Consider the following 26,640-nt stretch of genomic DNA (forward strand, 5'->3'; position numbering starts at 1 on the left):
AAGCCCCCCCCCCCCCCACCCCGCTCCACCCCATTCGATCGATCAGAGCATTCATTAATAAATTAGTAATTAATGTAAATAATTATAATTATTATAATAGCTAATTGGCCCCGTTATTCATGAAGTTAATGTAATTTTTTTTCTCCTCCGATACAGAAATTGCTTTCTCTTTATTCTTTAACGTTTTTCTTGTTTTTCTTCCCTAAATTCCTTCTTGCCTTATAATCTATATAATCTAAACAATCAAGTGGTCATAGTTTATTACTCTTTATCGGGGCTTTTTTTTCCCCCTTTTTTTTCCCTTTTTTTTTCTTCAACGTAGTAGGCACTCTTTAGGATTTAACTGGATTATCGTCACTTTCCAATAACAAAATTCTTTAACAATACCGAGCTGTCGCGAAAAATTAAGAAAATATTTTCACAGCAAGATAATAATAAATTTTCATGTCCATATTTATAAATAGACGACTAAAAAACTCGAGGGATTAAATAGCGAGCAAATTATTAATAATTGGAACGATTTTAATATGCGAATCACGTATATGAAATTCTTATTAAAGCTTATCGGTAAATACTCCTATGATGTCTCTAAGCTCATCCCTCCCCTTCGCCCCTCCCCCATACCCCACTCACCAACTCACCCACTCACCCTCTCCAAAAATAAAAAACTTTACGAAAAATTACGCGATGAAAAATTAGAAATTGTTCTTATAAATACGTTCGCTAAAATCTTAACGAGTAAAATATCTATGGAGAGAATAATGTAATATATAAAGTCTTTTAACTAAATGCTTTGATAAACAATCGGAGAAATTGGAAAGAAAATTAAGAGAGTTCAATTTCGTGGACGTATAAAGCGAACGTAAGCGAGATAAATATGTGAATTACAACTGTAATGATTCAATTTCGCTGACAGTATTAGATCGTAAAGAATAGAATGATGGAGGAAAGGGTGACGCGGGTGACGTCACTACAGTACTAAAATGATAGAACTACCATAAATATCTCCCCTTCCCTCTCTCTCTCTCTCTCTCTCCTGCCCCCCCCCCCTCCTCCATTAAAAATAGGAAAAAGAAAGTACAGAGGAAGAAATGCAGAAGCAGCGAGAGATTGCAGAGGATCGATTGGTGACAGTTGAAAATCTACGAAACGAGCTACGAAGCTTGCGCGATCAAGTGAATTTACTCGACAAGCAGATCGAGAAGGATAGAGAGAAGCTGCTCAAGCTTACCGAGGACAAAAAAGTTCTTCTCGAGAAAGTAAACCGAGTCTTCTATTTAAATGATATTTTGCTCCAAGTCCTTTTTGCATTTGCGAGTGTTTTTTTTTCTCTTCTTTTTCTTTTGATCGACGACTGCTCAACGAGCGATCCGCGTCCTTAATTTCTCAGCCTTTAAATTAAATAGCAACGATTATTCAACGATTATTGCCGCCAAATTTACAAAGTGCCCATATAAATATTTTGCAAACGATTGGTCCATTAATTATCACTGGCCATTTAAGATGCTTTGTAGCAAACTCCAATATCATTGCGCTTATCCATTATTTATGAAATTGTGTGGACACGATTTGACGGAGTAAAGACATTGGATGAGCGTTTAATTCGCGTAGAATTTAGTTCAGTTTCAGTTAAATGTAAGGCAGTCTATTAATGCGGAACGCAAGACGTTTCTTAAAATACGTGCGCCCTTTTCCCGTATATCGCCAATTTGCCCGCCCAAGGGAATTTTCAATTGGCATTATATTACCGATCTATATCTTACATCACATTGTACCGAAATTTCATGAAATTGTATGAAATGTAAACGGCCTCCTCAGACCCCAATGTCCTTAATAATGAAACAAAACTTAACGAGCTAATAATTCAAAGCTAATTAAGCTACTCCAGCAACCGCTTAGCCATGGCAATTCATTCCATAATATCAAAAACGTATAATAAAATAGATGGTAACGATTGTGAGCAAGGTCGAAGTAAAAATTATCGCAGTAAAAATTCCTTATCAATCGTTAATTAATAATTATTCCATCTTACAATATTTCTTACATTATTTCGTGTACCATTTCTATTCGAATCCTCAAAATACATTGAACATGGGCGAAAATAAGCAAGCGCTTACACGACTTATATTTAGCGTATGCGTAAGCATCTCTATTGCCAGTCTCATATTACTAATAAATTTTTATCAATTAACCATCAACGAGCCTCGATTGTAGAATTAGTATTAGTTAATTCGTAAATGGCCATTATCAGTCGCAAGAAACAGCACGAAGAACCGAGTATCATTGTAATCTCGTTTAGCAATGTCGTAACTGCGACACCATTCGAAAACAAAATGAAAACAAACGAACAACAAACGAACAAAAAGCAAACAGAAAATAATGCCAGGAGGGAGGAGTGGAAAAGTCGGGCGCGTCGAGCCGAATGGCTAATCATCGGGACGAGATTGTCTGAACAGCATCGGCATTCTAATCCGGTCGATCCTCGTCTTCTTATCGCCGTTAGCAGTGCGCAGTTGCGTGCCTGAGAAATCGATCCGTCCCGAATGAGTCACCGCCGGTTCTCGCGCGAAAATCAGCGAAAATCGGTGATTCACCACGGACGAAGCCAACAGCCCCCGTACCATCGAGTCCGAGCGGGGATGGATGGTTGGCTACGACGAGGGCCGATTCGTCATTGAAATGGTGCCGCAGTCGGTGCCTTATCCGCCAATTCTCCCTCGTCCTTCTGCATAATTTCGAGTGTTACAATGTCATTATACGGTGTACGCTATAATAAGTACCGAGCATTGCTCGAATATTGAATCGTAGATGACCAATCGTAGGTGGTAATTTATAATCTGCATTGACATTATCAAAAAACTGATTTATACATTTTAAATTATATTTATAAATTATAGTCTTTTTTCAGTATGGACATGTTTGTTTGTTTGTTTGTTTGTTTGTTTGTTTGTTTTTGTTTTTGTTTTTGTTTTTTTCATTGTTTAGTCAAGTATTGATTAACGTCGAGTTCTCGATGAATGTGATCGTGGTAAGTTGGTGAAATGTTGCAATTACACTTGCTCTGTGGTATGAAAGTAATTTTTCTTTATGTATCGTAATTAACTTAAGTAATGTCTTGATTAAGTTATCAGCGGGCCGTAGCTGCGAATTAATCGCCTTACCAATAATAACAATTTTATATTCCGGGTATTATTTGACTTGACTTTGCATTATAAATTGATGCGAATCCTTCCCCAACCACAGAACGCATTGCGTCGTCACGCAATGTGCAAAACGTCTCCTCTCCAACGTCTATATCCTTGAAAATACCCGCCTCGTTCGGCATTATTCCGTAAAGCTTCCTCGCAACTCGAATATAATTAAAAGAACGAAAGAACGAAGGAAAGAAGGAAAGAAGGAAAGAAGAAAAGAAAGAAAGAAAGAAAGAAAGAAAGAAAGAAAAATCAACAACGCCCGTTGAAACTGCTGGACTGTTTATATTATAAGTGACATAATGCTCTCTCGTAGCGATAGTCTCGGCATGAATCATCCAATAATAATAATAATGAAAGTACGTGATTTGAAATTGGCATCACTCGAGGCAAAGAAGTAAGAAGCCAAGTAGACTCGCGATGGTGCGCTCCCGGAATTAAAATCAACTGCCGCTCGACGAAAGCGAGATAATTAACGGCGCAGCGGGCCAGCGGCGAAATTCCGGGAAGGTATCCCCGTGGCGGCTGACGCGCGAACTTGGAAATGCGAGTTAGCGTACGCATTTAGACGCTGAAAGCTAACGGGTGATAGGAGGGGGATAGGGGGAGAGGGGGGAGGGGGGATGGTGGTGAGTGGTAGGAGTAGGAGTAGGAGTAGGAGTAGGAGTAGAAGTAGGAGGAGGTGGAGTAGGAGGAGGTGGAGTAGGAGGAGGGGGAGGAGGAGGATGAGGAGGGGGAGGAGGAGGAGGGGAGCTTCGCTGGGGGTTCCTCCATGCGTGTAAATAAGATGAGCCGAGTCAATGTTCCCGGGCGGGCATAACGAAGGGCTGAGTCACGGGGGCTGACTCAATAGCACATAATAGTCGGGCGTTCGCGTGTTTCGGTCGACGAGCCTCCCTCGGTGGCTCATTTTCTTCTCGCCGTCTAAGTCCAGGGACCCGAAGCCGATTTATCCGTGCGAGCACGTTCGGGAAATGCTGGAAAATTCGATGGTAAGAGCAGAAGCCACTCTATTCGCTAATTGGGCGTGAAGAATTTAACGACCGGCCGATTGGCAGATTCGCGACCATTCGCTTTTAGATCTTCGGGTAATCTGCTCTTGTGCACAAGTCCACCCAGGATACTTTTTTTTTTCCCCCTTATATTTTCCTTCTTCATTACAATTTGAGATAATTTTCAGCGACGTTCCTATTTTCGAAATATTAAAGAAGAGCTTTCGAATGGAGCAGCGCAGCCGCGAATTTACGAGCTCGTTGAAAATAAACGAGTATTCAGTATGCTTTTCATCATTATTATTTATTTTTACTACTACTATTCCTGCTACTGCCGTCATCATCATCATCATCATCATCATCATCATCATCATCATCGTTGCTACTATTGCAATTGCTATTGCTATTGCTATTGCTATTGCTATTGCTATTGCCAATATTACTGTTGTTGTAAATATCATTGTTGGTTGAATCAAAAAGGGAATTAGATGAGAAGTAACGAAGCGGGGAGTGAGAGAAGATGTAATATATAAGATTGCATATGCGCGATACTTACATCGAGAGATTAATTTACAAGGATTCGACAGGTGGGGCGTGAAGGCCTTGAAATGTTAAAATCCCCGTCTGAAAGCAATGCGGATTTGATTTGACGAAACGAACGCGGCCGGATTATTGTTAGAATTACTATAAAGTAATGCGAGTGTTGGCGGCAACCGGGGTGAACGCTTATATAGTCTGCCGGCCAATAACAGTCCATGTGATCTCGCTCGAGTGGCTGGAAAGAGAAAAAGGAGGTGCAACGGTCTTGCGGGTGATTTGGGCCGAATTTGTGCGTTGCGAGGCCCGATATTACAAAGGGAGGGAAGGTCGCTGGGAATCTCGGTGGGAATCACGGCCAGGCGCCACTCGCTGGAGGACACGCAGGATCGTCTTCGCGAAGAGTGAACGAGGAGTATCGGTTGAATGCTCCGAGCCACTCAACTTCTTCTTCTGCCCCGCCGCTACCGTTGCCACCGCTGCCACCGCTGCCACCGCTGCCATCGCTGCCATCGCTGCCATCGCTGCCATCGCTGCCATCGACGCCATAGACGCCACGGACACCACCGTCATCACCGCATCACTAAATTATCCCCCACGGCGCATGCGAAAAGGGCTGAGCGTCAATTAACACGGCCCGTCCGTTCTAAATTAAGCTTGTGCGCAGGTTTCGGTGAGCGAGGCCCTGGCCGTGGTGAGGGGCGAGTGCGTTCATAAGACGGAATTGTCGCTCGAGGAAATGAAGATGAAATTCGACGACCAAATCGCCTCGACCAACTCGTTGCAAGAGGAGCTACACCGCTGTTTCAAGTAAACGCACACATTGTTCTTTAATTCCTTCGTCCCCCCCCCCCCCCCCCCCCCCCCCCCCCCCCCCCCTCTTCCCTCCCCCCCCCACATCCCACCCTTCCTTCACAACCGTCACCGTCCTCCCTTTCACTCGGATTTTGCGTAATTTCTATTTGCAGCCGTGACGTTCGCGAATCATCGCCATTTTCTTCGCTTTCTTTCCGGCGACCGATGATTTGTCTACTTTTGATCGACATCCTCGCGCTTACCCGTCGCGATTCAACCCATAATTTTCATTTCTCCAAACGCGTTTCGTTTCTTCACACCAACCATCAGTACCCTACCTTCTCGCGTTTGCATTTTTTTTTTTTGCTTGTTTATCTGTTTTCCAATAAACAGCACGATTTAGTAATACGTTGATGCTTCGATGATGGTGAAGTACGATTTACCAAGGATTTAATCGTTCGCGACTTATTTCCCCGAATAATCTTTTAGCAGTCGCAGCTCTATGTTAATGCCAATGTATCGCAGATGCACTTACTCTCCATTAATAATTTATCCCGTAAATATAATGCCGGAGTGTGGTGGTCATCGGTCGCCCATTGGCAATCTATTTACATCTAAGATAAAATAAAAAATTTACATTGAAATAAAATGAAAAAAAGAGAGAATGAAAATCCCTTTGAGCAGCGATTTGAAAGAAAAGGAAGATGAAAAGATGAAAATGGAGAAGACGGTGTGCAAGATGGAGAATGATAACGAGAGGCTTAGGGAATGTTTGAAAACGAGCGAGGAAATGGAAAGGAAGCTGAGCTCGCGAGTGGCAGAACTGGAGAGTAAATTGCTAGAACAAGAACTGAAAATACATCAATTTGATATATTATGCAACGCTCAAGTGTAAGAATCAATTTTTCTGCATTAATTATCATTGCTTATCATTAATTATTTTCTCTGATAAAAGTCCAATTATTGCAAGTCCAACGGTTAATGTGCAACATTAAGGGAAGAAAGGGGAGAAGCTTATCCAAACAATCCACCACCTCCTCCTCTACCTCCTCTACCTCCTCCTCCTCCTCCTCCTCCTCCTCCTCTTTCTCCTTCTCCTTCTCCTTCTTCTTCCTCTTCATAAGCTAGTTTTTAAATTCGCTCGTAAATAGTGTTTTGATATGAAAGTTAATAATAACGTAACAATGTTAATTCGATGTGTATTGAAAATGTTAAGTAAAGCTAAGTGAATAAAATAAATTTAAGATTGTGAATAATTTTATGTAGCAGTCGCACAGTCTGAAGTAAATTATTAATAATGTTTAAAGGGAGGAGCTGAATGATCTAAGGGAGAAACTATTAAGGCAATCGGAGGATAGCTGCTGGAGTAGTAAAGTTTTGAAATTTGCTAGTAGCGTCGTGCGTGTACCAAGAGCCATTCTTCGCACCATATCATATTTCACATTGGGGATGTCAGTGATTTTATAAAATAAGCGTACGCATCATCGCATGATAAATTAAATATTCTCTTTTAATTGCAAGCTCCTTATTCTCGTTGGTGTGGGTAAATTGGCTTGATTTAATTGCCCAATGATTTTACGTTGGGCCTTTAGCTGATTATAAATCGGCCGTGCGCCCAACCGATCTGAAATCACTAGCCAGTTACTATAATATTAAAACTCACTCTTATCTTTTTATTCGTATCTCATGTAATTTTCACGAGATATTTGTATCAAATTTATTTTTTTCTATTTTCTATTCATTGTAAGAAATAATTATTTATTTGAAATAATTACTATTATGTTAAATATAATCGATCAATCGTTCGGGTTCATTAACATACGAAACATTTGGCTACGACAAAATTTACTTCTTTCTACTGCGTGTCTCTTCCATTAAACTCACTCTGTTCGTCAAATTTAATAATAATAATAATTTTGAGCTGCAACCAACATAAGAGACATTCTATTCTATTTTCTTTTGTCACTTATATTGAGCATGAAAAATTTATTATCCAAAAACATACACAACGATAAAAGTTTTGCATACATTTTTTTTACAGTTTATTGCAAAAATGTTTGAGGAAAAACATACTCCAGCGATTTTCATACAAATTAAGAATTTTGCATCGAGTGCGTATGCGTACATTTATTTACTAAGGAAGATATTTTAAGACGAAGGCCGCAAGAGCGAACAAGTAGGAGAGAAACAAATTAACGCGTACGCTCGTGCTGTTTATGAAAGTGTAGAAGCATGAATAAATGAACGAAAATAGTGATAATTATTATATAAATTTTATTTTGATACTTTTTTTTTTATTTATTTTTCTTTTTGTTTTTGTATAACACGTCATTTTCTGACTTAATGTTTGACAATGATGAATTATAATGATAATAATCGAGTTTAATGTAAGGAAATGATTAATAAATAAATTTACATTTCATTATTATAGAAATGTCAGAATATTGGCTTTGATTTTGCTCAATCGATTCCATCTTTTTTCTTTCTTTTTTCCTTTTTTTTTCTCTTCTTTTTCCCTTCAACGTTTAGTTAAGTTTATTATGCACTTCACATATAATCATCAGAGAGGATTACAATAGTATATCAATTATTAAATTAACACGAGTAGTTGTCACGCAAATTAAAGACTTTACATATTTATAATGTTGCTTGTTGATTTTTGACAATTTTTTTTTTAATCGATATACTTATTAAATATTCCAGCTCTCGTGTGTTTAAGTAAATTCGACAATTTTACGCTACGAATCCAATTCTTACTTTCGTTCTTATCAAAAACATAGACCGTTACTTCCCGTATAAAAGAGGATTCGGATCTCGGATTTCAGCCATTATTTTCTTATTGGAACTACGAGATGATTAGGACCAGTAATTCGTATATAAGTGTATAGCGAGTGAAGAGAAACAGTCATCGATTCTTGATGCCCATAACAGCAGAATTAGTAGTTATCATTACAGGATAGCAAACATTTTATAATCAACATTGTCTTCTTATTTGAAACTAAATCCTTCCACCCCTTCTCTGATTGCCAAAAGGAGTGCCTTTTCAAAGTGATCGTAACACTCGTAGTCGGGCAAGCAGAGTTGATTGATGCTGAAAATGAATTTAGGACACGTATTTATAATCAAGCCATTCAATTAATTTTTATACACACACGCGCACACGCGCGCGCGCACACACGCACAGAGAGAGAGAGAGATGCATAAAAGTATCGATATAATAAGTAGATACCATGTGTGCGCCGTCGGGAGCTTTCCAAAACTTGGCACAGCAATGATTTGGAATCTTGGCCTGAGCTGTTGAAAGCCTCCATGTGGAAGTTGCGAGCAGCCAGTGGTAAATTGAACAAGTCGCGCCATTTCTTCTTGAGTGAAATTGCTCACTGCTGTCCAGAACCAATCGAGGACTTTGAGAAACTCGGAAGACGTGCCGTGGGCTAAATGATGAGACCGTAGATCCGCTACGATATATTCTCCCGTTCCGCAGAGGAGCAACTTTAATGGATGCACAATTAATAATAAATAATGCAGTCTTCGTAAACATTGTCTAGTACAATTAATGCAAAATTGAGTGCGAACGGTCCAAGTATTATTGAGTTAAAATATTAGATATAATATTACAGATTAGAAACAATACCTCTAATTCGTTTTCGTCGAATATTGCAAGGATATTATCCGGAATAAATTCATTTAATCCCTTTAAAAAGGAATGGACTTCATCGACAATGGAATTAGCTAGTCTATATTGTGCCAAGGCATCTAAATAACGGACCTTCAGATCATTTGTAACGCGAATTTTACTGCCGCCGGGAATCAACTCTGCCTGCTAAATTCAACAAATAGACGACACAATTAATTTAACCAAAAAATTCCTCTTCTCCTGGCGTATTTAATTAAGGGAGAGAGAGAGAGAGAGAGAGAGAGAGAGAGAGAGAAAAGTAACAAATAAATAAAAATACATGATAAATACTCACTTTTATCAGTTGTCCATCGTTATCGTATTCGTCTTCGACAAAGTACAATTCCAATTCGTCGATGTCATTTTCGAGGATATATTTAATTTTGCTCAAGTATAATTCAGGATCATCCTGTTCAAAGTATTTGTAATGCACCCTCAAGCCGATTATTTGGGCTAGAAAGGATCGTGTAAATCGAGCACGAACAAGCTGTCGATAAGCGTCCCCGAGGGCCGATTCGTACAAGCATTTCCCGACTATTCGCCCCGCAAACTCGAAATGCTTCAGCGTCAAGTGCACCGGTCGCTTACTATTTGGATGCACCAAAGCTTGCCGAGACTCGCCAAATGATTCAAAGAGCCCATTGCCAGGGTCAAATAAAGCAGCGCAAATCAGCTCGAACCATTCCCTGCGAACTCCACCGCCATCGATAGCTAAATTTCGACATAAATTGATTAATTAGAGGCGAGGGTTGATCGACTGGTGGGATTTGCTCGTCGTTTATAATCAATTTGAGGAAGAAATGCACTTGCCTGGCTCACCAAGAAACGTTATTTTAAAATCTTGGAACCAGCCGTTCGTGAAAAGCCCTTTCGTACATATCATGGACTGGAAAACGATGGAATAACAAACAACAAGAAAACAATAGAAGATAATTAAAAGCGATCGAGTTAAACTAACCAGCTATTATGGACATCAAATGATATCGACATTAGCCAAAGGATTCGTAAAAGTTAACATCGCATACGTGTAACATCAATATTCAATTTAACAATTGTCAATGTTTCTTAATTTTTGCGGAAGGTAAATTTCCGAACTTACCGACTCTCGATAACATAATTCTGGCACAATTTCGTTCGGTGCGCCGCATTAATTGAAAGCTCACGGTTTTTCGGTTCCTTAATTTTTTCGCAATTACAATTAAAAATTGATCGAAGCTTTCGTTTAAAGTGATAAAATAGTGATAAAATTCAAATTGAAAATTTGAAATCAAGGCAAAATATCTAGTATATGTACAGTCAATATAGTAGGAATTTGTTGTTTAAGAATTAAGCTTACCGATTCCAGCAGCTTGTCGCGTTGAACATATAAATTTACTTTGTGACGATAGTACTTCTGATTGTGTTTTCGAACTTCGTGATAAAAGAAATTCTGTTTATTGGCAAACGTTTCGCTACCGCCAATGTTTTTTAAAAGAAATAATGTGAAAGTCGCAGCTATGGTGTCACGATGGTGCGAGATCAATTCAACGGGTAGCTGGCATCCGTCGTCGATCGTAAAAGTCTCGTAGCCTTCGTATCTGTTATCATCGCGATTATTGAAATGAAACTGAGAAGACAAATAAGTCGATTATAACATTGTAATTTTATATATTAATTACCGTTATGAACTCGTGACATTTAATAATAATCAATTTACCTTCGTTGATGGACAAAGTTTGAACGTTACCAGTCTCCTTGGAATGAATCCCAATAAATATTCATTAATTATTAATTGCTTTGGTGAGATGTAGCAGAATACATTTTTAGGTTTGGAGAACCTTTTACCTTGAATAGTCAAGAGCTTGGCTGTATAGCATATGTCGGGATATTTTGAGGCGACGTTGTCATGCACAGCTTTGCCAACAGCACCTTTAATTACAAATGCCATTTTAAAAATTAAATGTAATAATAAGTAATAATAAGTCAAAAATTGCGCACAGAGGGACCAAACGTGTATAACTGCAATATTAATAAAACCATTGAGCTTCAATGCTGGTACTTAATAATAAAATCATACATATTATCACTCTATTATTATTAATTAAATGTTGCATAAGGTTACTTACTTTCTAATACAATAATATCGAAATCTCCATTGTGAAGTTGCGATCCAAACAGACTTATAGTCACGTGGTACCAGCCGTCCTTTAGGAAATTAACTTTTAACTGGATCCGATCATTACTAGGATCGTGTTCTAAATGAATGATACATAATTCTGAAGCAGAATCGGGGGTTGAGCTACCAATCTAAAATTACAAATATTCATTATTGATAATTATAAGTTGATCAGCTATCGGTAGTCTTAAATTAATCGCTATTGAATCTTAAATAGATTTGAAACACGTAATTTTAGTCTTTTGCTCGCCGTCTTCTGTTCTTTCCTTTCTTCAATGCCCTCGAAGCTTCCGTTCTATTCCGTTCGATCAGTGAGAAAAAAAGCTTTATGCCCTGCATTTATTTTTCTTTCTTTTCTTTATTTCTCTCCCAACTAATCCCCCCCCCCCCCACCCCCCCCCCCCCCCCCCCCGCCGACCACGCCGTTGTTTTTTTTTCAACAACAATCGAATCTATCCGTTAATTTAGTTGATAGTTGTTGTGCGTGCATGAGTGCGTGAGTGCGTTAGTGCGCGGGTTATCATGCTCTTATGGCTTTTGACAAGAAGTATTATTAGTGAGCATTTTAAAGTTCAAAATCTCTCAGGCGTCGGATATTTAAAAGAAGACACGCTCGTTTCACGGACACTCGACTCTGTGAATTGGAAAAGAGAAGAAAAGAAAAGAAAAGAAATGAAAAGAAAAGAAAAACGAAGAAAAAAAGAGGTGCTTGGGATATCGACGATAAGGAGCTTTTTGGTTCCGGAATATCCTCGGCTCGCATCAAGTCGGCACTTGATTGAGTAAGTTGTCTCCTCATCTAACTCCTACCGAGATCTCCAAATCTATACAATCGTCGAGAAAGTGAAAATCTCGCGAGTAGGTTAGTCGCAAGTCGGCTGCCGTCAAGGTCCAACGGATCGCGCAATCACACGCCATCAGCCGCCGAATCTATATAATTTAATAATCTTACGCGAGCTTAATCAAATCGATGAAGGAGAGGGCCAGCGGGGTCCACCGCGTCGCACAAATAGCGTAACTAACTCGAACCTTCGAACCTTCGACCCTTCAACGTCTTCTCTTCCCCCCCCCCCCCCACCCAAATCCACGAAGCTCCGGCAACGGGTAGTTTATCTTTACGCCGCGTGCTAATTATTTTACGTACTTTGTATATGCTTTAGTGTTGCTCTCTCTCTCTCTCTCTCTCTCTCTCTCTCTCTCTCTCTGTCACACACACGCGCACACACACACGCACACACACACACGCACACACACCGAGAAACACAAACACATCATTTTACATCACGATATTATTGTACTTTAATCGATGAGTAGGTAAAAAACAGCCGTTAAAAAGTTATTTTAATCTTGGAAAAAGCTCTATTATATCGACGCGAAGGATACCAAATGATTTTGAAATTAAATTATGCGATTAAACAGCAGTGCGTCGTTTGTAATGTTGGGAAGATTGGCGTTGATACGATACTTTGAGATGCGCTGAGAATGAAATATAAGCAATTGTTGGGAAAAGTATAGTTTCCACGGTGAAAAATCTCCCCTCTCTCGGTGTAATTTAATAGAATGTAATATTGAAATAGTTTTGTCTTAGCAGTGAGTAGTGAAGAAACGTTTGGAAACATCATTAATCGGAGGATATACGTTGAAAAATAGCGTTTTGTCTTGTTTTTTCACTCTGTCTTCGTTCAATCATCGCAACGATTACGATACAAAGTCAATTTACCAACGTTAATGGAAATTAATAGGACTTTGTTTCGAGAAAGCCTACCTACGAAGGCGTGACTTTATTTTTTCAGCACAGATTTACATTATTATGATTTATAAACATTGGCATCCAAATACTGGAAATCTTCGAAGTAAATATATCACTCGTAATGCATTTAATTTTCACGCATTATTAATAATCCATAATAAGACAAAGGCAGCACGATTTGCTACGTAGTGCAAAGAGATAAATGATTACGAGAAAGGCTCTTATCTACGAGGTGGAATGAAATGGGCAAAAGTAGTAAAACAAAAAACAAAGAGAGAGATGAGAGAGAGAGAGAGAGAGAGAGAGAGAGAGAGAGAGAGTGAGAAAGGAACTTGAATTGGCTTGTGTAAATAAAGTCTTAAAGCCGAGAAGGATAAACGATGAGCTTTCTGAGCGTAACTCCAGAGATGAATTATCAAAGTAATAATATCATCGTACTAACATAAACATAAACATAAACACAATCAATATTAAACTTACCCGAGTTATATTTACATCGTAGCCGTGTACGGGCTCGTCATTGATCCCGAAAACGCAGGGATTGTCATATTCATCGCGGGGCTCGATCGTCATCGAATGTGCTACTCCCGCTGTACATACGACGATAGGACTGTGCCGTACAAAGACCGTTTTATTTGAATCCGGAGATCCTGAATAAAACGAAGAGACATTGTGTAATGTCGGTAAGTCGGGTAGTCGATAATCAATCTCGATAATGAATAATGCATTCCATTATCGCGTTCGCGCAATAGTTTGGGTGGGGAGTGGCGGGGGGGGGGGGGGGGGGGGGGGGGGGGGGGGGGGGGGGGTCCGCCTCTCTCTCGTTCGTTAATATTAATTTATTGATAATTTTCTGTTATTCTTATAAAGTGTCGTGCTGAGTTTTATGATATTAAAAGTTACTGCGTCATACGAGAAGGTTTAACCGATGTGTATCATTGGAATATTTGAATTTTAATTGAAAATACGAATTGTGTTTAATCATTAGTGCTCGCAATACTCGAAGCAGGTAAGGAAAAACAAAATATTTTAATTGAATTCAATTATACCGGTCGATTTTATAAAATTTCTCTTGCTGTTTGAGTTATGCCTATTTATTACACGGCGAGTCAACATCTCCATTGACAAAATCTACTTTAACAATTATATTCCTCGTTGTCCCTTGCGTTTTGAATTTCTCAAATTATCGACGTATGCGCATGTCAACTTTTTATTTTACCGTTATACGAAGAATATAGAGTCACATGAAATTCATGACCCGGAAATAACATTCTCTTGGGGTACATAGAATATACCTACTTGTAATATATTCGTTTTCAATATGTAAATTTTGAAAGATTTTATAAGAACGTTCAACAATTCGATATATTATAATGATAATAATGCACTGTTTTATATTACTGTTGATATTACTCAATATTTTCTGCGGATTTAAAAATATACTAATCATTCACGCCAAGAGTGTTTATTCAATTCTATAGAATAAAGTTACAGCAAGAAGTAATACTTTTAACAAATTCTCTGTATACATTATAAGGATAATAAGGATATATATATATATATATATATATATATATATATATATCAAGTGGCGTGAATGTAAGGAAATTATATGGTTGCGCGACATTTTAAACTGGAGCTATGTAACATAATCGGCGTAAAAATGAAAAAAAATCGCTCGATATGAAAATCATATGAATTCTATCCTGCCACTAAATTATTGCATTTTAATGTGACGCGTAAACGACATTTGTAATACGATATTGCAATGTAAAAAAATTCTTTAAAATAATTATCAGCATTTATTATATCGATTGCAATTGTTATCGTAAATGTTAATATTGATTTAATAAAATTTATCGACTACTGTATTTAATAGTTTATAATGTGACGATAAACTTACGCCATACAAGACATAAATTTTTAACATCAATTTCGATTCTTTTACCCCTCTAAATCGTTCTTTTTATTCTTAGTAATTACGTAGTTTAACAGTTTGTAGATATTTTATCATCGGTATTTGAAAATTAATTTGAGCATTTTACCGTATTGTTGTCGTTGTCGTCGTCGTCGTCGCCGTTGTTGTTACTGTTATTTTTTTTGTAATTATTATTATTTTTATTGTAATTATTATTATTATTATTATTATTATTATTATTATTATTATTATTATTATTATTTACTGAAAAAAAAGAAGAAAAAAAGAAAACGAAAACCCACTTGTAATTACCCTGCATAAAGTATAACGTATAATTGAAATAGGACGGTTAGACAATAGAGTGGAAAATATTACCGGGAAGGAAATTCTTTAAAAACGGACTTCCGCGAACGTGACAGGATCCAATAAGCACAGCAATTGTATATTGTCCGGCATGTCGAACTGTGAACTTGACCATCGCTGTGTTGGCTGCTAGGGAATTCATTCCACTTAACTCTATCAGAGTTGCCACTGTACGTGTCCCTTTCGATACTTCCACAATCAGCTTGTCTTTGTCACATATGGGATACGGCTGTCCATTTCTTCGATAAAACTGCAATAATTTATAACATATCGACATTATATAATATTAAGTGTCGTTAATAGCGGATGATTTATAAGGTAATTATATGACGATACGTATTCTCGTGCTTAATGGCTCTTAATGGTTCAAACCCAAGGTCTTATGAAGCTCTCTGTAATTACGTGATTTACTAAAATCAATATAATTATTACATCTATCATTCCAAAGGCTTAAATAGAATGAAAGAAAGAAAGAATGAAGGAAAGAAAGAAAGAATAAGGAAAATGTAACATTTCATTTTATTCAAGACAGACGAATCGAGCTTTTAATTTGTTAAAGCACTTTCAATTCCATGTGCATTATTAATTCATTTCAATTCAATAGTGAATATAAGGAAGGATGGCGATTTAAAACTTTTAAACAACATTAATAATACGTGAAGATGAAAGTAACGATAATTGCAATAAATAGCAAAACAATAGGAATGCGTTCGTTAATGGAACAAGTAGATAGATTTTTTTTTATATAACGCGCACATACATGTGACGTTTGTCCTCTTGAATATTTTAATAAGAGATTATATAGAAATATGCCCGTAATGTTTGCTATTACAAAAGAAAGCATTGGAATTGCACGCTAGTTTTCTATCCATTAAAAATTAAGCTTCTTAATTAATGAAAAATTTTTTTAAGAATTATAATTGAACGTAATTTGCACGTAAAGGAAAAGGTAAGGAAACATATAAGATTTCAATACCTTTCTCGCCCTCCCTATAATGCTCGTTTATAAAAATCCTCTCCAGTTTAATCAACAGTAGAAAAAGTTAGAAATTATTTTACAACAACACTGTTGAGATAAGCGATTATGTAATAGTTGCCAAAATACCTACATTCGTAATTCAAGTAATTGTCAAGATAACGACGATACATTAATAATATACATGTCGGTGAATATAAATCAACAGATAGAGAAAAGCATTTTCGGAAAATGCGTGCCCTCTGTAAAATTGTTTTATCGAAGCCCTCCGTATAATCCTCTTAAGCTTCTCGACAAGCAATTCGGATAGATTTTCATATTCATAAATAACCTCGTGATATAAAGCATTTTTTTTTTTTAACAAAGTTTCGCGAGAATAATTGTTTTCTTACAAGTTAAAATTGTTTTACGATTGAATCATAAGGCCGTAGGTCTTGCCGTATTAGCCGTTATATTGCACAGATAGATTGTACGTATACGTGCGTGCGTGCGTGCGTGCGTGCGTGCGTGCGTGCGTGCGTGCGTGCGTGCGTGCGTGCGTGCGTGCGTGCGTGCGTGCGTGCGTGAGTGCGTGCGTGAGTGCGTGCGTGAGTGCGTCAATTGTATGATAATGCGTAAATCCAAAGTACTAATTCACGCTGCCGATTGAAATTTGATAAAATACGCGTATTATGGTAATATTAATATTAACATGAATATTCAGTGAAAATTAATTGAAAGTAGATTATTCAAAATAAACAAAAACAAAAAAATATCGTTCGAATACATTTTATGCGACTTTTTTTCTTTTTTTTTTTTTTAACTACATTCTATATATTTTATATATTATATGTGGTATTTGTACACAAGTGACATGTTTAAGTGCAACTGACCATAAAGTTGTAAATGAAAAATTATTATGTCTTAAATTGAGTGACCCATGGGTTTGAGAATTTTCTTCAAATCTCATGCATTTCGTGTGCTTAAATTGCCCAGCCTCGATTAGCCAAAATCAATAGCCAAGTGACTTGATCCCAAGATCTGGTATAATTTTTTTTAATATCAATAATAATATTTATAAATGAATGGGAGTTTTCATGGACGGTACGAGCAATTGTATTAAAAATCTAAATAAAAATAAGCACTTCGTAAATGCCGATCAATAATTTCAATAATCATGCCAAGGGGATGATAAGCTTATTCGTCGACAAAAATAATTCTTCCGACCGACAGTTGTAAAACGACGTCTTTCCGAATATTTTGCGTATCACTCGTACATTAACTTTTAAGATTGGTTGCATCGTTGATATTGCAAGTGCTTTCGCAATTTTCAAAATGACCAACCCTCACTACGTACGCGCAAGTCTCTCATAAGATTATTATTATAGGTGACCGAATGTCAAAATCTCGTGGATTTTAGACGGAAAGACGTTAAAAGCCACATGATAATTTCGACAATCGTAACGATTGTTATGCGTGCGATATGTCGTGAAGCATAAATGAAAAGAAGAAAGGATTCAATCATAGGATATTCGGTGCAGAGTTGTACGAACTAAAGATCATCTACATTTATCTACAAGAAATGCAAAGACTTAGGAATACATGGGACGACTGGTTGTTAAAAAGTGACACGATGACGGCGAGGAAGAAGCGTCCGACGATTGACTGGTAACCTTGTAAATGCATTTTTTTTTTTTTTTTTTTTGGCCTCGGGTACATTTAGACGAAATAGAAACGTAAATAACAGACGTGGCCAGCGGGGCGGCGGGGGGCTCAATTAGAATTGCAAGTATGTATTATATTGTATTTCCAATACAATTGCGCGTATTGGCCAATCGTCAGGATACTGGGGATGCTGCCACTACGGGGGAATTTAATAACATTCGAGCGTCTCTTTCAATTAATCATCAACACACTCGATATCAATTCGCCCTTCCACGACGCAATAAGTCCAACCCCGTCCCGTACTGTTTTATTCGTCGAATCCAGGTATTCCCAGGGTTTATAGAGAAGGCGATTGTCTTGGGCTTCTACAGGCTATCGTGGTAACGCTAAACAAATCAAATTCAACATTACTTGCTCGATAATTAATGCACGATAAATCCTCGAGGTCTTCTATGCACTAATCGTATATCGTTCTATTAGCATTACATGAATAATTTTATGCGCTTGCTATAGTTGCAATTCCTTTACCTTATCCATTTATAGCGTAAGCACGCGATAATAATAAATTTTACTTTCTAGATTGACACAGGTGCAATTGATTGCTGCTTAGTAGATTCTCTCCTCCGTTCAGCCTCACACAAAGCTATTAATTATTTTTCTTTCAACTATAAACGCAAAAACGTACATCTATCTATTCGTTTATTGTGCAATGTATCATTTACAATCGAGAATGAAACTTTATTAAATGTTCGTTAAGGGCTGTAAATTGTTTATTGAACTATGGAAAGAAAATTTCAAATCGCTCGACTATACAATGCGGTAAAATCAACGAGTTTTACGATTGAAAATTATATTGTACGTACAGGCAGTTAAGGTTTTATTAGTAATAAATACCGCTCCCTACGCTTCGCATAAGAGTGTGGTGAAATAAAAAAAAAGTCGAGCCCCGCCCCCGTAAAATTATTACGCAGACAGTACAGACTGTACAGCCCGTAAATGTTCAATTTTTCTCAACGGCAGCAGCAGCAGTAGCAGCAGCAGCAACAGCAGCAACAACAACAACAGCAACAACAACAACAACAATACTAATTTGCAAGAGAAAAAAATTGCGCGGTCGACGTTATTCGACACTGTTCGATTGATTTTACGCGGCTGACTTCTTTTTTTTCTTTTTAGACTCGATAGTTGCGAGCGCACGGAACAACGAGGCCGGGGAAATTGATTAATCCCCTTCGTCTTTCATAATACAAACTAACGTTTCTTACTTATCCCCAAAAGATGTGCAATACCATTATTGCTTTTGCTTTATCGTCCGGCAACTTTACTCGACTTTATCTCTGTCGGCTGGATGCTGTTATGCTGGCCGCTCCACCTGCTTAATTACTTATTGCGACTGCGCGCGTTAATTTAAAGGTTCGAAGGATCGGGAAGATAGGACGGCATCGGTTATGCAGCTACTCCCGTCGATTTGAAGAATCATCGATTGACGATTGATAAGCGTGGATGTCGCGAAATAATTTTATTGCCATGGATGATGTCAATGATGCGGCAAAACTGGCGAGAGTAAAACTGTTTTCTTATTAAATTGACGTTTGCACGTGCGTGTCGCGTGAGTTGATCGAGAGTCCTCGCGAGTTCATTATATGTTAAGGAAGCACGACAATTCGCTGGAACGGTTATTCATTACGTAAGTCAAGCATGCTTTTACTTCATTGATACACGTGGAAAATGTTGACTGCTCTTTGTAGGAAATAGCAGGTGCAGCGTGTTTGTTTGTGCGTGTGTATGTTTATGGGAATAGATTCGTCTAATACGAGCTAATCGAGATCTTGAACTCGAAATGTCTTGTTGCCAAAGCGATTGTACGATCGAAGCATCTTCAATGATCATTAATATTAGATATTTTGCTACCATCGATCCAGCATCTTACCTTAACGATGAAAGTCACGGTCTCGCCGACGAGCTGCGGCTCTTCCCATTCAAAGTGCACTAGGCAGTTCTTGGGCCAAACGTATGCCCCCGTGACGTACTGGAGGAGCGAGTATTTGGACTTGGATGCGAGGACAGTTTGTGTCCTAGTCGCGAGAGTGACGAGCCCCGCGACTGATACGAAGACCACCAGCATTCCGCCTGGAAACGTCAACCTTAATAGCGAACTCTTTAACGCAACCTCCTCCTCGCGCGTCTCTCCGTGCCTGGTTTATCACATTGATCTATAAAGCAAAATTGCTTTATCGAGCGAGGAGCCAGTGACTTTATCTCAATAGCGTAAAGCGCGACAGCTTTCACTCGCTGTTTTCACAGTTGATTTTAAGGAAGCTCTCGGCGAATTTCCTCGTTAATATCCCTCGAATAACGCATAATTCAAGCTTCCGACAATCTTTCGACAGCTTATGTACGATGTAATGACTAGCGCGCCGTATTTCCAGTCTTTTCATCCTAAAGTAAAGTTAACAAAGACTATCTCCCTCTCTCAGTCTGTTTACCTACATCATTTATAATAATTATCAACTATTCGTGAAATCTTTGCGATAGATATAATTAGTAAGTTCGATTTCTCATTCTTGCATGTCATAAAATAATTACCTTGGATGTAATTTTGATTTTAAATAATTTTATTCGATAAATTATGCAGGAAACTTGCACGACTACCAATACAATTTCAGCAATTTTACAATGAACTTTCAATGAATGACTACATAAAATCCACATTAAATACTTATAAATAATTCATTATTATTTTTAAAATTATGAAAATACATACACGATAGTGTTTTTTTCTTTCTTTTTTGTTATTCGAATGCATTATAACAATATATGGTACTATAACTTTAATAATGAAATTATTACGTAAATAATTGAATTTGTTTGATTTCATATTTATATTTCATAAATATTAATATTTAAAAAATTTTCCTCTGTTAAAATGCTCAACAAATAAATAAGAAAACATTTCTGATTTGGCTTTAGAACTTATTTTATAATTTCATAGTAATATATTTATTAATTTATTTTTTCGATAAAGTATTATTTATATGACAAAGTACGATACTACGAATTCATAAATAAAATTATAGTAAACATTTATGCATGCTTTTTGGGTAAATTGAAGTTAACGCAAAAAAAAAAAAAAAAACAGTACAAGTCTCGAGCCCTCGACAAAAGCATTATGTAAACTAAATGAGATGTCATGCGAATCAATTTTCATTCATTTTCCAATGAAATTTTAGCAAAAAAGTTTTGAGACTAGTTAAAAAAAAAAAAAAAAATAAAGAAAAAAAATATATATATATATATATATATATTATATATAGAGAAAAAAAGAGGGAACATGATTTTTCTCACACATTGACTACTGACAATTTATATAGCCATCGTCTTTTACATTCTTTCTGGATTTTCAGAATTTATATTTGTCTGGAGAATAATAAATTATTCAGTTCTAATTACTCTTCCCCCTTATCAATTATGTGCATCAATTAATTTGTTCATATTTATATTATTTCAAGATTAAATTAATAAATTTAATGCTTATTTTATATATTTAATTTAGAATAAATAGTTGATTTAAGTACTTTCATTCAACTTCGTCATCTATATATTTTATAAATAATTAACAATGTCCTAGTTCATCTCATAATTACGACCATGATTTACCACTTAAACAATACTTGATAAATATAAAGCGATAACTAATGTGATGAAGAGTTTAATCAATTAATATCATAATAATATCATTTTACAATTTTCTAAAAACATATTAAAATCCAATGCAAGTATGCCTTTAATTAATAAATAATTTTACAAAATAAATTCGCATTATATGAATTATTATAAAAATAAAATCTTAGATTATAATTCGATAAGAATTAATTTATTTAGGATTTTTTAATGCTTATCGATAAAGCATGACACCTGCACGTTTTATCACAGTCAGTGCAATAGATAAATAGTCATTAATGTTATTTAAGTAAGATAAGTATTATTATATTTATAATATAATGGGAAAACTGGTGAGAAAATTCGTAAAAAGTTATTGAAATTTCGATTATTTAGAATGCTGTTACTGAAGAAAAACTTCAGAATAAAAAAATTAGTGTCAACTGTAATTTTTGGTTTATAACGATTAGATTATTTACCGTTTATAAAAATAGAAAAAAAAAAGAACATTAAATATTTATTATAATTATACTAATTTTTAAGTTTAAGTTACAGCACACATAATTTAAAGAATAAAAAACAAATATATAAATATATAACGAAAAAGAAAACATTGTTTTATCAAATACGGATTAAGAGGAATGATCTAGAGAAAGAAGTCTGTACGTTTTATGCAATTAGCTTTATAAAATATTTTAATTATAATATGAAAAAGAAATCTTATACTTATCTGATAAGTGTTTGAATTTGTTCAAGTACGTTATTTATCCGATTATTTATAATATGCGCATACGCACATATTAATTACAAATATTTTGTTATATAATGTAATAAGGTCAATAAAATATTTATATATATATATATATATATATATATATATAAATAAGCGCATTTTTAAGGTAAATAAATTATCTATAATAAAATGAAATTTGCTATTATAAGCGTTTTTGATATTTCTCTAAAAATGCAATTGACTTTTTAATTGTAGAGTTTGAATATTATTTATATTATCGATATTTGATGTTGACGGTTTCGATTAATTATTGAAATTGCTATGATTATTATATTTTGGAAAATTCTTTATTCCAACAGAATATACAAACGAAATACTTTAAAAATTTTGTTGCATATGAATAAGTCATTCAATTTTTTCGTTCCTTTCTTTTTTTTATTTTTTTTTTTAGGAAAAAAACATTTCTGATGATTTATTATAAATGCAAGTTTTATATTGTTATATAATTTAATATTTAGATATAGTAATGGCAATTAATCAGGTGAAACGTAGAAATGTCATAAACAAGGGATTTTAAACATTTTCCCAAATAAAATTCTTTGTACCATATTGTAATAAAAATTAGAAGAAGTCGAAATGCTAGTTTCTTATTATTGAAATAATAAAAGCGATCTTCGAACGAATCGATTGCTTTTGAAAAATTTTATCCATACCAGATATACGCGACGAACGTAGAGTAAAGGAGGCTCGAGACTCGTGGACAAATAAAGCCAGCTCTTTGCACACTCTTCTCAATAAATAAGAAAGAAGAGCACAAGGCGAGGTAGGAGGGGCTATGAATAAGAATAAAAATAAGAAGAAGAAAATGCCATAAGTATACCCCAAGTCCAGGCATCTTCATGCTGACTATTCTTCACGACGCTACTCCAGAGCTCGGCCTTAAGCACATCCAGATCCTCCTTGGAGGTAGGTAGCGTTTGCCTCGCCAGGACCCATCGTGGTAGATCCTCGCCGAGGGCTGTCCTCACCAAGTTGTCCTCGACCCAGTAGACGTCTTCCAGTGACACTACCTCCATTTGCATCAATCTTTTGCGGGACGCATGCAAGAGCCATGAAGTTTAATATCATTTGTCTATGCGCGAAGCGATAGATTTATACGCACACTAACATAGAGAACAAATGTATACAAGCTATACAGACGTATACAATAAATAGCGCATATATGCACTCATAAAATTTATGATTCGGCACGATTCATGTATATTCATGCGCGCGGGAAAAATGTGGCCGCGCGTTCTTATCGTTTAGAATTGTTGTTTTTAGCTGGCGGAAGTTGTCTTTGTTGAGCTTGGCATTGTCCTTTGTAAATTGCATTAATCTTTGGTTTAAGTTTACTTTTATTATATTGAGTTATATTGAGTATATTACTCAATACTTTTACTATACTTTTATTATATTGAGTTATATTGAGTAAAACATGTTACAATGTTTTAAATGATGATGAAAATTACATACATTACATACATATGCCCCGAGCATAAAAAAATCCATAATGTAAAAGTATTCTGTTTCTCTTGGGTTCGTTATTATTAATAATCTTATTTACTACGATGGAACAAATTAATAATGCTTATTTGGAAATGTAGTTTACATAACTTTAAACGAGACGTTTATTTTTAAATACAATTCCCTAGGCTATTTTAGCTTAAATCAGCTGTAATGCATTTATTACAAGTTGCAGCACATCCATCGAACTTGAAAATTTAAACATCATTTAACAACGAAAAATAAAACAGAAACAAAATTAATAACGTTCAAGTAACGAATATCATTGTTTAATACATTGAAAATAATAAAACGGAGGTAAGTTATTATCTTCTCTCCCAGTCAATATCTTTAAGAGCACATTGCACAAATATAAAAAAATTTTCGTATGTTGATTAGCGTCATACGTGAAAAATAATTGCACTTAAGGATATATTTTACAGGGATAATGTAACTATTTGATATTCGTGTAAATAGGATAATTGCAAATTTACGCCATTTATGAAATATAAACATCGCGGCACTGTCAAATAACGTAAAATAATAAATATTATAAGGTAAAACAATGTCAGAGAACGAAAAAATGTAATAAGAGGCAAAAATATATTTAAAAACAGAACAAAAAAACAAAAAACAAAACCTGCAGAGGAAGAACAAAGTCGAATTACACCCTCTAAAGTAAATATTATCTCTAATTAAATAAGTATATTGAATAGCATTGCAAATAATTAAAATTTATTCTAATTATTGTCAATAGCATATTACAACTAGGATATTTTGTTATTTATATGAAATAAATAAGGAAAGAATTGTTGTAATAAGGTTTTATGAAAAAATGTCACTGCAAATATTCTCCAATTTATGAATGTAAATGTTAAAATATTGCCACACGAGATTTACGATCAATTTTCAGTTAAAATGTAATGAAATAAATTTGCTCGACCTTTTCTCGTAAATCGAAACTCATAGTGCACTTAGTTTAGTTTATTTTATTTTTTTTTTAAATAACGTGTTCGATGTTATACTTGATTCGAGGAAAATTAAATTTTGCTTTGTAAATTAAAAATAATTTGAATAAAATATATAATTATAATTCATAAGACGAAAAATTGGAATTTATTTATTGAATTTGTATTTATTGACATTTTCTACAAATCTTGAATGTGAGTCTTGAAAACGTTATTGTAAATGTGTGTGTAAGCAAGAAATTTATACTTTTTAATTTTTCAAGTCTTATTATAAATTATGTCTATGTGATATTAAAACAACATTAATTGGTAGGAGTGAAGTAAAATATAAGAAAAGAACAAAAAAACAAAAAAAAAACAAAAAAAAATGCAAACATCGCAAACGATTTTTATCAATTTAAGGAAAGAAACCAATGTAAAGTAATAATAACTTGGCTCACACTTTTTCTGCATAGGATTTTTATTTTTTTCTTCCTTCTTTCGTTTTGTTTTTTATAAAAAAAAAAAAAAAAAACTAAAAAACATTCTCGTTTTTCAAAGAACTTGATATCGCCGGCAAATAATATACATATTTTTTTCATTTCTTTCTCTTTTTATGTTGCTTTTGTAAAAAAAAATTACCACTACACGATTTTGATAAAGAATCTTAGTTTTCTATACACGTTGTGTGTGTGTGTGTGTGTGCGCGCGCGCGCGCGTGTTTTTTTTTCATTTCTTTTCTTCTTCGAATTACACGTGATTCAATTTCACCAGCCGCGTTCCAAAAATTTCATATGTAGAAAAAATATCTCGAGCGCTTTGATTAAACATTGAATTTATTTTTCATGTCATAGATGAAGAATTGTTGGTGCACGGGAATTTTTGTAAGAAAATCATGCGTCTGATGCAATCGATCGAATCTGTTATCGAATTTGAAGCGGCTCTAATTAAGGCTTTGTTCGACGTTCAATATACTTGCAGATTTCATTGGGTAAGACTGTTTGAATGTCGAAACGAGTATTGTTTGAGGCTCGATCGATGCGCGGCTTTTGCCCTGCAAGCGGCAGGAGGAGCATTGGAAAAATCTCACAGCAGATGATGATTTTTAACCGAAATTAAGAAAACAATAGACAAGAAACAACAACAGCAACAACAATAAACAAACAAACAAACAAACAAACAAATAAATAAATAAAAGAAAAAATTTAGACAAAGATGAAAAAAAGCCTCTAAAAGATGTAGTTCAATGAAGTAGCGATGTCTGGAAGGAAAATTGTGGGTTACATCATGAAATAGTTATGGAGATGCACTGCCGGATGAAGATATCGGAGATCGGTAAAGGAGCTGTGTGCGAAGGACCTGGGCGCGATATAAATTGCCATCTCTTATCGTACGATCGGTCTATTTGAAGAATTGAAAACAAGCATGGAAAGCGGAAGGTGGATCGATGGTGGCCGTGGGATCGGCCGTGCAAGTCGCGGGACAAAAGCGAAAACGAAACTGCGAGTAGTAGTAGTAGTAGTAGTAGTAGTAGTAGTGGTGATAGTAGTAGTAGTGGTGGTAGTAGTAATAGTGGTAGTAGTGGTAGTAGAGTGTGGGGGAGTGCCGAGAATCGCGGATGTCGGCAGCCGGTGGTAACGTCACACTGCGGTAAAAAGCAGAACCTACGGAGGAGTCACGGGGGTAGGATCAATGCTGCGTCGATGGGTCGCGAGTGTGGTAGGAGCGGCTGTGGCGGGGGCGGGGGGGGGGTTTTTT

General features: G+C 35.8%; 3 protein-coding genes across 3 annotated transcripts in view; 2 read left to right on the forward strand and 1 right to left on the reverse strand.

The window, feature by feature from the left end:
* Window positions 1–6,983, forward strand: part of LOC105361201 (cingulin) — an 8,452-nt gene extending 1,469 nt beyond the window's left edge. The window contains exons 3-6 of the mRNA XM_011498310.1: window positions 1,068–1,259; window positions 5,388–5,530; window positions 6,200–6,406; window positions 6,823–6,983. Of these exons, the coding sequence (XP_011496612.1) occupies window positions 1,068–1,259; window positions 5,388–5,530; window positions 6,200–6,406; window positions 6,823–6,982 (702 nt within the window). The 3' untranslated portion in view covers window position 6,983. The remainder of the gene's footprint in view (window positions 1–1,067; window positions 1,260–5,387; window positions 5,531–6,199; window positions 6,407–6,822) is intronic.
* A 1,520-nt stretch (window positions 6,984–8,503) lies between these two features.
* LOC105361202 (apoptosis-resistant E3 ubiquitin protein ligase 1) overlaps window positions 8,504–26,640 on the reverse strand; it is a 21,135-nt gene continuing 2,998 nt past the window's right edge. The window contains exons 3-14 of the mRNA XM_011498311.1: window positions 23,271–23,476; window positions 19,928–20,127; window positions 15,390–15,627; window positions 13,577–13,746; window positions 11,297–11,477; window positions 10,888–11,099; window positions 10,528–10,797; window positions 10,002–10,077; window positions 9,487–9,902; window positions 9,150–9,338; window positions 8,745–9,007; window positions 8,504–8,606 (exon numbers count right to left, since the gene is read on the reverse strand). Of these exons, the coding sequence (XP_011496613.1) occupies window positions 8,504–8,606; window positions 8,745–9,007; window positions 9,150–9,338; window positions 9,487–9,902; window positions 10,002–10,077; window positions 10,528–10,797; window positions 10,888–11,099; window positions 11,297–11,477; window positions 13,577–13,746; window positions 15,390–15,627; window positions 19,928–20,127; window positions 23,271–23,476 (2,524 nt within the window). The remainder of the gene's footprint in view (window positions 8,607–8,744; window positions 9,008–9,149; window positions 9,339–9,486; window positions 9,903–10,001; window positions 10,078–10,527; window positions 10,798–10,887; window positions 11,100–11,296; window positions 11,478–13,576; window positions 13,747–15,389; window positions 15,628–19,927; window positions 20,128–23,270; window positions 23,477–26,640) is intronic.
* LOC105361203 (CENP-B homolog protein 2-like) overlaps window positions 14,010–26,640 on the forward strand; it is a 36,648-nt gene continuing 24,017 nt past the window's right edge. Inside the window, exon 1 of the mRNA XM_011498312.1 lies at window positions 14,010–14,105. The gene's annotated coding sequence lies outside the window, so the exon portion shown is untranslated. The remainder of the gene's footprint in view (window positions 14,106–26,640) is intronic.

This window comes from Ceratosolen solmsi, unplaced genomic scaffold, assembly GCF_000503995.2.
Source record: "Ceratosolen solmsi marchali unplaced genomic scaffold, CerSol_1.0 scaffold14, whole genome shotgun sequence".
NCBI lineage: Eukaryota > Metazoa > Arthropoda > Insecta > Hymenoptera > Agaonidae > Ceratosolen > Ceratosolen solmsi.